General features: G+C 38.9%; 1 protein-coding gene across 1 annotated transcript; it reads left to right on the top strand.

Annotated features, from left to right (window-relative positions):
- The first annotated feature begins 1420 nt into the window (after positions 1-1420).
- On the top strand, positions 1421-12973 carry LOC114042594 (cytochrome P450 2C42-like). The gene is given in 7 exon segments (XM_027861275.1): positions 1421-1555; positions 2217-2377; positions 3224-3400; positions 6280-6414; positions 7139-7333; positions 11173-11314; positions 12792-12973. Coding segments are annotated over 6 exon segments (975 nt in total). The 5' UTR covers positions 1421-1555; positions 2217-2233.
- Positions 12974-13197: the final 224 nt, after the last annotated feature.

Below are 13197 nucleotides of genomic sequence, written 5' to 3'. Positions count from 1 at the left end.
AATGGATTTACAAGTGAATTGTATTAATATTTAAAGATCAACTAATTTCAATATTTAGTAAATTATTTGAAACAATAGGCAAAGAAGGAATCCTACCAAACTTCTTTTATGAAACAAATATGATACTGATACTTAAACCAGGAAGACCAAAACCAGAGAAAAAAACTATAATCTATTTCCCTAATGAATATAGATGAAAAAATCCTAAATGTAATAGTAGCTGAACTGTTACAACAATATATCACAAAGATTATACATTGTGACCAAGTGGGATTTATACCAAGAATGCAGGGATGGTTTAACATAAGGAAAACTATTGACATGATTGATTACATCAATAGTAAAAGTAAAAAAAAGAATATATGATTATATCAATAGATACAGAAAATTTTTTTTGTAAAGGACAACACTCATTTCTAAAAAAAACCTTGAAAGCATATGTATAAATGGATTTTCCCCTAAATTGATAAAAAACACTTATGCAAAACCACTTTCAAACATTATTTGTTATGGAGGTAAGCTAGAAGCCTTCCCAGTAAGATCAGATGTTATGCCCAAAGAGTTATTAAACTGCCTATATCCTTTGACTCAGCAATACTACTACCAGGTCTATTTCCAAAGGCGATTAGAGAAAAAGAAAAGAAACCTACATACTCTAAAATATTCATAGCAGCTCTCTCTGTGGTGGTCAGGAAGTGTAAATTGGAGGGATTCCCATCTATTGGGGAATAGCTGATGAAGTTGTGATAGATATGATTGTGATGGAATGCTACCAATGTATAAGAAATGATGAGCTCAATGATCTTAGAAAAACATGGGTAAATTTGCACAAAATAATGAAAAGTGACCCTGATGGAGACAGCCCAGGACTTATGGAACAGTGTCCAGAGTCTCTCACTTGTGGTGATACAGCCTAGCAACTGTTCCCACTGATGCTAAGCTACATATATTGAAAAATATTAACAAAATGAATGCAGAATAGTTTGGTGAGGGGGAACACCTGAATGATCCAGGCTGGTCAAACCACCTCCACCTTGATGATCATCTTCCCTCTTACTCTGATGGAGACAGCCCAGGCCCTTGGCCCCAAACCTTGGGAAAACCACTGTCGTCCTCTCCTTCAAATCACTTCTAGGACAATCTCTACAATTCTCATAGACAGGAAAAATCATTGTGGAGAAGGGGCCCATCTCTCACATTACAACTAGCAACAACTGATGACTAGGTAAGACCAATAGGTAGATAACTACAAGGGCCATAGGTGTGTCAGCAATGTTTAGACAATTGTTTCTAGTTCAGCCCTCACAGCTCTCATCTGGAAAGCCATTCCTGTGGAGAAGGGTCTGGCCGTCACCACCAGTTGCCATGCAATTCCCGGCAAATTGCTGTCCATAAGGCAGATGGACCAGCCTGGCTAAAGCAGTGGAGCATCCTGAGGGAGAGACAAGAGGCAATACATACCAGTCAAGGAAACCTAGCATCACGACCTTGACATCATGACTCCTACAGTCCAGGACCCTGAACCTAAGAGCATTTGGAATAGAAAGGCTTCCAGGTCAGTACCTGCAACCCCCATCCTGGGATTACTGAATGAAATACAATTTAGGGGGCAGCTAGGTGGCACAGTGGATAGAGCTCCAGCCCTAAAGTCGGAAGACCTGAGTTCAAATCCGGCCTCAGACCAAACACTTGGTCTTTACTAGCTGTGTGACCCTGGACAAGTCACTTAACCCCCAATTGCCTAAAAAAATTAAAAAAATATAAAAAAATATAAATGAAATATAATTTAAAGATAGACAAGAAGACTTGTGAAAGAAAAAACTGGTTAGGGTGATGTGATGAACAGGGATTTAGAAATGGGAACTGATGTGGTATGGTAGGAAGAACAAGGTGTCTGGTGCCAGGAGAGAATTAAGTTTGAGTTTCTCTTCTTGATCCTTCCTAACTGTAGCATAGATCAGCTAATTTTCTTGAACCTCAGCAATATCATCTATAAAATCAGAATTATCCTATTTGCATTTAAGTTTTTTATGTAGCTCAAACCAGATGCTTCATAAAGGGTGGTTTATTTTTCACCTTGCTGTGCCAAATAAATGTCAGCTAGAATATAAACTAGAGGGGAAACGAGGACAGTCAGGTCCTACCTTTTAAAGGCAAGCAATCTTTCTTTTTGTTCACAACGGCAGTATTAAGGTCTTTCTCTCTTTCTCCTTTAGGATTGCCATGTGACCCCATGTTCATCCTTGGGTGTGCTCCTTGCAATGTAATCTGCTCTTTCATTTTCCAGAAATGTTTTGAATATGAAGACCAGAAATTTCTATATTTAATGAAACTTTTAGTTGAAAACATCAAGATCGCAAGTTCCCCATGGATTCAGGTGAGGCCAGTGTTCTCCTTTTGGAGAGAAATATTTTTTTTAATTACTTCAAAGCAACTACTGCAAGGAGCTAGGTAGAATTCATCATGCATTCCATTGGGAGGTTCAACAGTGCCATGCTAGAATGGGTTTACATTTTCTTTTTTATTGACAGGGAATAAAGACAGAGAAGGTCATCCCTATGTGTTCTGATTTGAGGGACATTATAAGGCCCCTCCCTGGAGGGGATTCTCTAAGTAAGTGAAGCCCTGGACACACCTATGGCCCTTGTAGTTATCTACCTATTGGTCTTACCTAGTCATCAGTTGTTGCTAGTTGTAATGTGAGAGATGGGCCCCTTCTCCACAATGATTTTTCCTGTCTATGAGAATTGTAGAGATTGTCCTAGAAGTGATTTGAAGGAGAGGACGACAGTGGTTTTCCCAAGGGAAAACCTTTCCCTCCCTCACCCATTGGTCACAGGGACTGAATGTTAAAATTCATGTTACTAGAGACAAGCTGACTTTTCCCTCAAGCACCTGAATTTGGATCAGGTTAGCAGATGAGTTAGCTGTCCCAATGGAAGATTGCAGGCAGAGTTCTTAGAAGACCTCATAATGAGAAAGGATGAGAACTTTTCTGAAGGAAGTAAGAATTGAGAGTGAAGGCCAACATAGTCTCAGGCAACCAAGGAGGAGAATACTAATTTTTAGGGGGTTTGTATAGGAAATGATGAGAAAAGTCACTATTTTGCAAAAGGCATTTGTCCCACCCTTATTCAGCCCTCTTCTCAACATGATCCAAGTGCTAGAGTAGAGAAGTACTTTTTTTTTCTAATAAAGTATGATATAAAATTCTTCTTTTTAGGTCTACAATTCTTTTCCATCTCTAGTACGTTATCTCCCTGGATCTCATCACAAAGCAGTTAAAAATGTTCATTTACAACATGAATTTATTTTGGAAGAAGTGAGGGAACACCAAAGGACACTGGACCCCAGCAATCCTCGGGACTTCATTGACTGTTTCCTGACGAAAATGCAGCAGGTAGAGTGTGAGCAGTAGGTCTGAATCTCAGTTCTTGTACATGAAATGGTTTGTTTATTAGATGCTGACACATTCACAAACACAGAGCAGTAAATATTCATGTATCAATGGTAGTGTGCTCACAGCACACTATGGGGCAAACAGAAGAATGAGAAGATTGGGTTCTAGCCCTAATGGAATTTGTAACCCAACACACAGAAGGAAATGCATGTAAGGACAAGGGAATAATTATCAGTATTGTGTAAGGGAAGCCAAAATAGATTATAAATTGAACATTTAAGTGATGAAAGAATTTAGAATTAGTCAGAAATATGATATTTGGAGAGGGTTAACATAAGACTTCCTTCTGGAAGAGTTAGATTTTGATCTGGGTCTTGAAGAAGGTCCTAGAGCTAGGCAGTGAAGACTTGGCAGGACATCTCAGGACTCTGCAAAGACAGTGAGGTATAGAGAAGTTTAATCTAAGCAGCCTGATTGGATGGAGGGGCTTCTGTGGTAAGTACTTGGGCTGAGGATCGTGGGTTTTATGGTCAAGATAGTGTAGTCAGAGGCTCCTCATTTTACATCCCTCCACAACAAACAAAGAGCAAAACCAAGGGGAAGAAAAATGGTTAAAAAGTTACATAAAGAAAAAAACCAAATTAGGAATAAAACCAGAACAAAGCAATATGCTAATGTAATTCATGTGGAGTAAGTGAAGCCCTGGAAGTACCAGACACATGGGAGAAGGTAAAAGATATGCTGATGGACATCTTGAAATGGATCTGTGACCCACTTAAAAGAATGAAGTGTAATCTGAGGTCACCACCCATAGTTTTCTTACCAGACCAACCAGAAAACACATTAATTCAAAGCAAAACACATTTAATTTAGCAATGTGACAACATAACTGACCAGGAAAATCCTTACTTCATCAACCTATGCACATAAGAGTATTTTCTCCCACAGATTCCTACCCCATTGGTGAATGAGGAAATGTAGGAGAGGGCAAACATGTGTGGACCAGAGCAAGAGATTTTTACAACTATATTGTACAATAGTCTCTTGCAATGCTATTTGTTTCATGTGTGAGAATCTTAATAATGCCATATCCTTTTTACCTCTCATCACTCACATGGTTGTATAGAGTTGACTTGACCTTGAATTATGTCCTCTACCATCTCCCTGCTTTTCCTATGTTTTTACCTTTCTTATCTTTAGTCCATACAGTATTTGTTATATATTCAATTTCTGATCTCAGTGGTGACTTTTCCTCAATGCCAACATCTCACAGTCAAGGGCAAAGCATTTAGTGTCTCAATTTCCTCAATTGTAAAATGAGGATAATATTGCACTACCTATATCACAGTATTTTGATGAGGATAAAATGGGAAAATATATGTGGATTTTTTTGTGTTGATATATATATATATGTATATATATATGTAAGTTGGTCAATTTTTTCCTTCCTCATTTGCTGAACTAGTCAATGCTGTTTATCTCACTAAACTCATACAGAGGAACAGGATTTATTAGCTTAGTAAATCAGGAAGAAAGTACAATAGCTTACATTTAGAGTGCTCATGTATTTGTTGCTTAGACATTTCAGTGGAGTCCAGCTCTTCATGACTCCGTTTTGGGTTTTCCTGGTTTTTCATTTCCTTCTCCAACTCACTTTACAGATGAGGAAATTCAGGCAAACAGGGTTAAGTGACTTGTCCAGGGTCACATACCCACTAAGTGTCTGAGGCCAGATTTGAATGCAGGAAGATGTGTCTTCCTGACTCTAGGTCCAGCACTCAACCCACTGTACCACCTAGATGCTTGTGTATATCTACAGATATGATTGCTATATACTATATAGGTATAGATATCTTGAAAGATAACATGATACAGTACAGTTGTGTCAAACATGAATAGAATGGGATCCTGGTAGACCTCATATTAACTTAGAGAATCCACAAATTAACATTCTCTATGTTGTATTGTATCTTTATTTATTTTACTAAGCATTTCCCAATTACATTTTAATCTGGTTTTAGCCACATACAGTTTTGTTGGTTGCTTGTGGCCTGAGGGCTGAGAGTTTGACCCCCCCCACCCATGTAGTAGGTAAACAGCTGGCCTCAGAACCAGGCAAAACTGAGTTCAAGTCCCCTCTCTGACACAAAATGTCTATGTGATCCTGGGCAAATCACTTAACCCTAGAGAGCCCTAGGGCTAGGCACCTCTCTTGTGACTTTAAGTTTTTCAAAGAAAGTGCAGATTTACATTGGCAGACAGAAGTTTTTCACCTGGAAATTTCCCTGTGCCAATGAAATTGCATGTCCAGTCTCTCTCTCTCTCTCTCTCTCTCTCTCTCTCTCTCTCTCTCTCTCCGCCCCCCTCTCTCTTTCTTTCTTCTCTCTGTTTCTCTGTTTGTAATACCTGTAATGGCCAAACTGCCTTGATAATTACCAGCTTCTTCTTCCACTTTGGATTGTGTTGCTCAAATTTAATTTATTTATTGGATCATAGATTTCAAACTGCAAGGGATCTTGGAGGTCATTGAATCCAATCCCCTCATTTTACAGATGAGGAAAATGAAACGTAAAAATGTTAAATGACTTTCCCTAGGTCAGGATCACAGCTCATGGTGGGTTGAGGGCAGCTAGGTGTCACAGTAGATAGAGCACTGGCCCAGAAGTCAGGAGGATCTGAGTTCAAATCTGGTCTCAGACTCTTGCCAGCTGTGTGACTCTGGCCAAATCACTTAACCCTGATTGCCTCTCTCCAAAAATAAAAAAAAAAATCAGAACTGAGATTCAAACCAAGGTCCTCTGCCTCCAAATCCATCGTGCTTCCCATTTTGCCCTGCTGCCTCCCTTATTTTTGAACTAATCATACCAAATTATTCCTAGGAAGAGCAACAACCACAGTCTGAATTTACCATTGAAAACTTGGTCCACACAGTAGCTGATCTACTTGCAGCAGGAACAGAGACAACCAGCACCACCCTGAGATATGGACTCCTGATTCTCCTGAAACATCCTGAGATAACAGGTGGGATTACAGGCTGAAAATATACATCCATAATTTGGTCCATATAAGAGGGGTTCATGGTCCTTTTGAGACTTTCCTTGGAAAGTTTTCTGTTGTCATTTTATTATATTTAAATCATTACACATTTCAGTTTACTTATTCTTCTTTCTCCACTACTATCTCTATCTTGCTTAGTTAAGTGCTATGTAATTGTGAGTTTTCCTTAGAGACAGGCATAGAGATAGTGATAAGAATAGAGACTGTAGCCCAGTGATAGAGCTGGGAGGAACTGAATGATTGAGAAGCACCAGTTCCTGAGAGCTTCTTGATCCTGCCTGACCACAGGAGGAGCTGGTGCCTCTGGATTCCTGTCCCTCATGCAGCCACGCAGGGAAGTGCCTTGGGCCTGTGGTCGGTCACATGGAGTTCTGGAACAGGTCCAGACTGAGACCCCTCCTCATTTCCTTAACCAACTGCTGCTTGGACTGTATTTTTTTAAGGACAACTTGAGCCTGTTCTGAGAGCACGGGGTATAGTTGTCTCAAGGGATTCTCAGTTGACTTAAGACACTAAATGGAATTTTCACCCATCTATTTATCTATCTATCTGTTTATCTATCTATCAGAATGTGAGGGTCAAGTGCATTATTTACCAATGTAGTTCTTAGGGAAAAATCAGAGAAAATATAAGAGAAGGTAGTTTTTGTTCCTCCTTTTAAGATCAATTTTCATTTGTATTGTGACAAGAAAACTTCATGAAGAAATTGATTGTGTGATTGGCCGAGATAGAAGTCCCTGCATGGAGGACAGAAACAAGATGCCTTACACCAATGCTGTGGTACACGAGATACAGCGGTACATTGACCTTGTTCCAACCAACCTGCCCCATGCAGTGTCAGAAAATGTTCAATTTAGACAATATCTTATCCCCAAGGTCAAAAGTGTTTCTCACTATAACGAGATTTTATTCTCTTTCCCATTGAAATATAAAATCTTAGAGTTAGAAGGAACCTCAGGCCAACCCACATCCCTGAGAAGTGGTCACAGAATTTCCAAATTTGAAGGGATTTCAGTGGTCATATTTCCATCCCCAATCTGAAAAAGAATTCCATCTACAGTATGCTCACATTGTGGTTATCCAATCTTTGCTTATAAATTCTTTCAATGAGGTGGAACCACTTTTTGTTGTGGCATTCCATTCTAATCTTGGACAGCCCTAATTTGAGGGAATTTTTTTTCTTGCGTGAAGCTTAAATTTGCAATTTTATAACTTTAATCTATTGCTCTTGGTTTTGTCCCCTGGAACAAAACAGAACAAAGTTATTCTCTCTTTCTAGTAAAAATCCATAAAAACACTTGAAATCAGCTATTATGTCTCCTGTTCTATTATGTCCTCTGTTCTCTTGTCTAAATATCCCCATTTCCTTCAACCCATCCTCGCATGGCATGGACTTGTTATTCTTACCATCCTGCTTGCTGTCCCTGGTTGCCTCCAGCTCTTCAATGTCCTCCTAAAATATGACTCCTAGAAGGAATACAATCCTTGTTTGTGAGCGAGGTGATGAGAGTACAGCAGTGTCTACTTCTAAGCTGCCTCTGAACCTTCAGTAATTACCCTTTGTATGTGGTCAGTCAATCCATTTTAAATCCATTAATTGTGTAATAGTCTAACCTGTATATTTCTATCATTTTCAGTGGAAGAACATGAAAATCTTTATCAAATGCTTTGCTAAAATCCTACCCTATCTACCCTATCTACAACATTCTCCTGATCTACCAGTTTATTAACATCCTCAAAAATAAAAAAGAAATAATGATGATTCCACTCCAGATCTTTGTGACCACTATCTCCTCATCTAGAGTCATTTCCCTTATTCCTTCCTTATCTAGATTAATGATTCTTTAGAAATGTATTCTAGACTCTGAGTATAAATTGAGGTGTATTCTCTTCACTCTATTTTTCTTGCACAGGTGTCTAGGTGCTCCCTTATTTTCTCCTTACTTCTCTGGTGTATTCAATCTCTATTAGCCATATTTATTAATTCTATCCATTTCATTTAAAAGTTCATTCCTTTGGTAAAAAAAAAAAGACCAGAAGCAAAAGAAAAATGGAGAAGTTCTGTCTTTTCTTGTCACTTGTCATCCTCATCCTATAACCCTCTGAATTGTGGAGTTATCCTTTCTTTAATCTTTTATCTCTTTTCCACAATATAGTTTTTCAAAACCCCTTCTTGTTGCCCTTTGTTAGTCTCACCAGCCTCTGTTCACTCTGGGCTTTACCACTTCTGTCATTCTTATGAAACTGTGACGTGCTTCTTTTACTCAAACTTGTCTTTGAAAAATCTAAGTTGGTTGGTTAGTTCCCTGTAATAATAATAACTATTTTTATAAAGTTCTTTCAGATTTGGTTTGCATAGATGATCTTATTTAATCTTTACAACAATTCTGTGGGAGTAGATGTTATTATTATCCCCATTTTACAGGTGAGGAAATGAAGTCTTAGAGAGAGCAGCTAGCTCTCCTAGGATCATGCAGCTAGTAAGTGTGTGAGTCAGGATTTGTACTAAGGTTTTCCTTACTTCAGGTCTAGCAGTCTCCTCACTGTACCACCTGGCTACCTTACCACATTGGTATCTTTAGAAAATGTTTCTTTATCTTTTATTGTGAGTTTTGATTTCCTTTGTGTTGTCAGAAATCAATTCTTGTCTTTCTTGGTGATAATAATAATAGCTAGCATTAAGGATTGTGAAGCAGTTTACAAATGTTATCTCTTTTTATCCTCATAACAACCCTGACATGTAGGCATTGTTATTATTCTCATTTTACACATGAGGGAACTGAGTCTGAGAAAGGGTAAGTGATTTGGCCGTGGTCAAACAGCTAATGAGTATTTGGGGTCGGAGCAGGTCTGTCTGACTTTATCCATTGGGCCACTTAGTTACCTTTGTTACAAACTCTAAGATGGACTGGTCACTTTCTCAAAAATTCCCACCATTACCATAAATAGGTGTGCACAGAAAGTGTGCCAAGTGTGATAGCATACCCCAAAACAGAGCACGATCCCTTCAGAGGAAGAATGTTGTGCCTACGGATTCTACAGATTCGTATTCACGTCTACGTTATTCAAGTTCCTCTCAGATGGTTAGAATTGGATCAATAAAAGAATTTCCTGTTTTTGGTTCCACTCTAATTGCAGGATGAAATTATCCTTAAGAAAAGTCAAAGAATTATGAACTGCCTTGTTTTTGACAGAAAGGAAATTCAAGGATCCAAAGGAATAATTGAAGTTTTCCATCACTGCTACATCATGTCTCAGCACCAGGTTTATAATTTGTCTTCTCTCTTCCTTGTCTGTTTCTTCTCTGTCCATGTGGCCTGTTGAATGCTCTCAAGACAATGTCACTCTTGATGCTGCCTCCATTTCTCTTTACCTAGATGCTTTTCATCATTCTTCTTTTCTCACATGATTTTATCTTAGTTTATCTTCTTAGCCCCACATGAGTTTATCTTCTTAATATACACCACCCCAACCTCTTTCCTATCCCGTTTCTTCAGAACAAGAGAAACTCTTTCCAGAACTTCAGTCTTGTTTAAGCATCTCATCCTACCAAGTCCTACTTATAACTTTGAGGTCAAATTTGTTTCTTTGTCTTAAAATCTCCAATCCATCTTGGTTTTTTTTTTAAGCCACACTTTAAGCATTGAAAAAGTCTTTTGACTATATTTGTAATAAATCAAAATAAAAATCCATCCAGTCTTTGCTAGGTGCATTATTCCAATCCTGACTAGGAGTCTATCATGCTTATATTTTAATGAAGATATGATCAAGAAATCCAAATCCCAATCTGAAACATGATCTTACAAGATGTCTGCCTTTCCTTTCAGAATCTTTTGCTTCCAAATCCAGCCATAATGAATACACCACCTGTGCTCTTAACTTTTTTAGTTTTTTTTTGTCCTGAATGTCAAAAACTTTGGAAATGGTTCCAGGTTCCTTATAGAAGTATTGTTTTTGCCCCTGTGAATCACCAGAGGTGGTTAGTAGCCATCCCCTTTCACAAGTCTGGGAGGTTTCTCCATTTTGCCTTTGATATGTCCTCTGAGAACATGACAGATCTGTCTATTGTTGTCATTGTCATTAAACAGCTGTTTCAGTGTCCTTCTATATATAGGGAGTCACCAACTAGTACTATTCTCTTCTTCCTGGATATTTTACCAATTAATAGCCGTGAACCTACTTTGCCTTTCTTTAGAGTACAAGCAAGGGCTTCTTACCCAGAGCATCCAATTTCTTCATCTTCAAGAAGAGTTCCCAATTTGTTTATCAGCTCTTGCCTCATTCTTCTGTGTGACATTATTTTATTCTTCAACATCCTGCCACAGGTCAGATTTCATTTCTACTTCTTTAGATCATCTGGCATCTGCTTGAACTTGGTGTGTTTATTATTTAGCCAGGCAGTACTTTCCTTCTTTGATAGATCTAATGGTCAAAATTTATTTTATTAACTTTTATTAACCCAGGATCTGCCTCCTTGTGTCCTTTACTCATTGATACTGGTTTTGCCCCTCAGGTTATCAAAATTTAGTTTCATCTCTCCCAGCAGTATTACGGACTTTCTAATTTACTATCAGCACAGGCATTTAAAAAATGTTGGTTCTTTCCATACTTGAAAATGAGGGGTTTTGCCTAGATGATAGTTCTGAGTTTCCTTGCAGTTCTAACAGTCTATGGTTCTTATTTTCTAATTATTTGTTTGTATCTGCTTATTTCAGGGTACCACCATAGTACCAGTATTGTCTTTTGTTCTGTATGATGATGAAGAGTTCCCCAATCCAGACCAGTTTGACCCAGGTCACTTCCTAGATGAAAGTGGCAACTTCAAGAAGAGCGACTATTTCATGCCTTTTTCAGCAGGTAAGACACTCATCTAAACATGTGCATCAAAGATGGGTTGATAACTTAGAAGACCTGTGTTTCAATCCAGTTTAGCTACTTATTACCTGTGTGACCTTGGTCAAATTATTTCATTTCTCTGGACTTCAGTTTACTGATATGCCAAAAGATTGAGTTGGATTAGTTGACCATTATGGTCCTATTAAGTTCTAAAACCAGAAAGTAGGATGGAGACATAGTATATTATTCTTTTTTTTTTCTTTTTGGTGAGACAGTCAAGTTAATTGACTTGCCCAGGGTCATAGAGCTAGTAAGTGTCAAGTGCCTGAGGCCAGATTTGAATTCAGGTTCTCCTGACTCCAAGGCTAGAACTCTCTCAACTGCGTCACCTAGCTGCCCCTCATTCTTCTAATTCTCCTTACGCCAAGGTTCATCAACCAAATCAGTTGGGTTTCAGGGTAGTTGTCTGAGCTTATTCCAAAAAAGAGGTAGAACTGAGATAGTGGCCACTCTATTCTGCATCCAGACCCACAACTAAAGTTTCCTTCACCCCCCACATTAAAAACTATCTTCCCAGTCTCCCTCAACCTGGAGCTACTTCTCAGATAATGTCTTCCAGGCTTTTATGTTAGCATGGTATAATCTTGTACTTTATCAAGCAAAGAAAGGGGATTGGGTAATCTTATAGGCTCATTACTCAGGTACCATTATGGCTAAGGTCACCCAAGGTGTAATCTTAGAGTTTACGATTTTGTAGAAATGTGACTCTTTACTGGGAAACATGGAACTCCCTTTCCTAGTTATGTACATTCTAATGGGGATCTACTGGTACAAAAGTATAGATGATGATCTGTCTTGTCCTTTCCCCTTCAATTCTTGGGGGAACCTATTAGTTATCAGGTAATGGTGGTGACAGCCAAGTCTAGGTCTGGCAGACATGAATGCAGTCAGGCAGCTAACTATCCCTGACATTGTGGTCTCCAGCTCCATGCCCTGTTCAATTGGTTCTAATGCTTGGGTTAGGGCTAAGAGTGAGTAGTTAGCACAAGTGACTGGATGGCCATGAAGTTGTAGGGTAGACTCCAGAGGTGTTTTCTGTCCAGAACTATGACAGGTGGTTTCCAAAGGGAACTTTGATCATTCTTCTGTCACCTTTCCCCAGTGCGGTCTCTGTGGGTAGCCATAAGTTTAGTTCTTGAGATTATAAATGAGTGATTATTTTCTCCCTAAAGCAATGCCTGCTTTCCTCCTAATATAAATCCTAGGACTTGCTCTGGTTCAGGGGGATTGATTTAGAGAGAGTATACAGGAGGGGTCTTCCCTCTCTGTTGAGGGGGAACTGGCTTTTCAAAGGAGTCAAGGACCAGAGAGGAAAGGAATGTATACAGTCTTTAATCTAATGCCCCTGGGTGTTAGTGGGCCACCTCTAAGTCCAAAAAAGTGGTCTAAATGAGTTAGAAGTCTATGAATATCTAATCCTAGTGTTTGTCTCTTTTAGGAAAACGGATATGTGCTGGTGAGGGCCTGGCTCGAATGGAATTATTTCTATTTTTTACTTCCATCTTACAGAATTTTATCTTGAAATCTCCCATTGACCCAAAAGATATCGACACCACCCCAATTGCCAGTGGGTTTGCCAAACTGCTCCCCTCCTATGAGCTCTGATTTCTACCTTCCTAAAACAGGTGAAGGACCACCCCTGGTTCCAACTGCCCTAGAGTCTTCTTATGTGCTATGAACAAGTTGAATTCATTCCATTGCCTAGCAATGAAAGCCCTCTATGATCTCAACCCAGTATTCTCTTCTTGCATAATCTAATACTCCCTTTGACTTTTGCCAAAATCGTGAGTTAATTTTCCCCAATTCCCTGTTTCCCAGAAATCCCCTCTTCCTGGAATATTTCT

The sequence above is a fragment of the Vombatus ursinus genome, unplaced genomic scaffold (assembly GCF_900497805.2).
Source record: "Vombatus ursinus unplaced genomic scaffold, bare-nosed wombat genome assembly UNPS02014620.1, whole genome shotgun sequence".
In the NCBI taxonomy this organism is placed as follows: domain Eukaryota; kingdom Metazoa; phylum Chordata; class Mammalia; order Diprotodontia; family Vombatidae; genus Vombatus; species Vombatus ursinus.
Note: the sequence above shows the minus strand (reverse complement) of the source record. Positions and strands in the feature narration are given on the sequence as shown.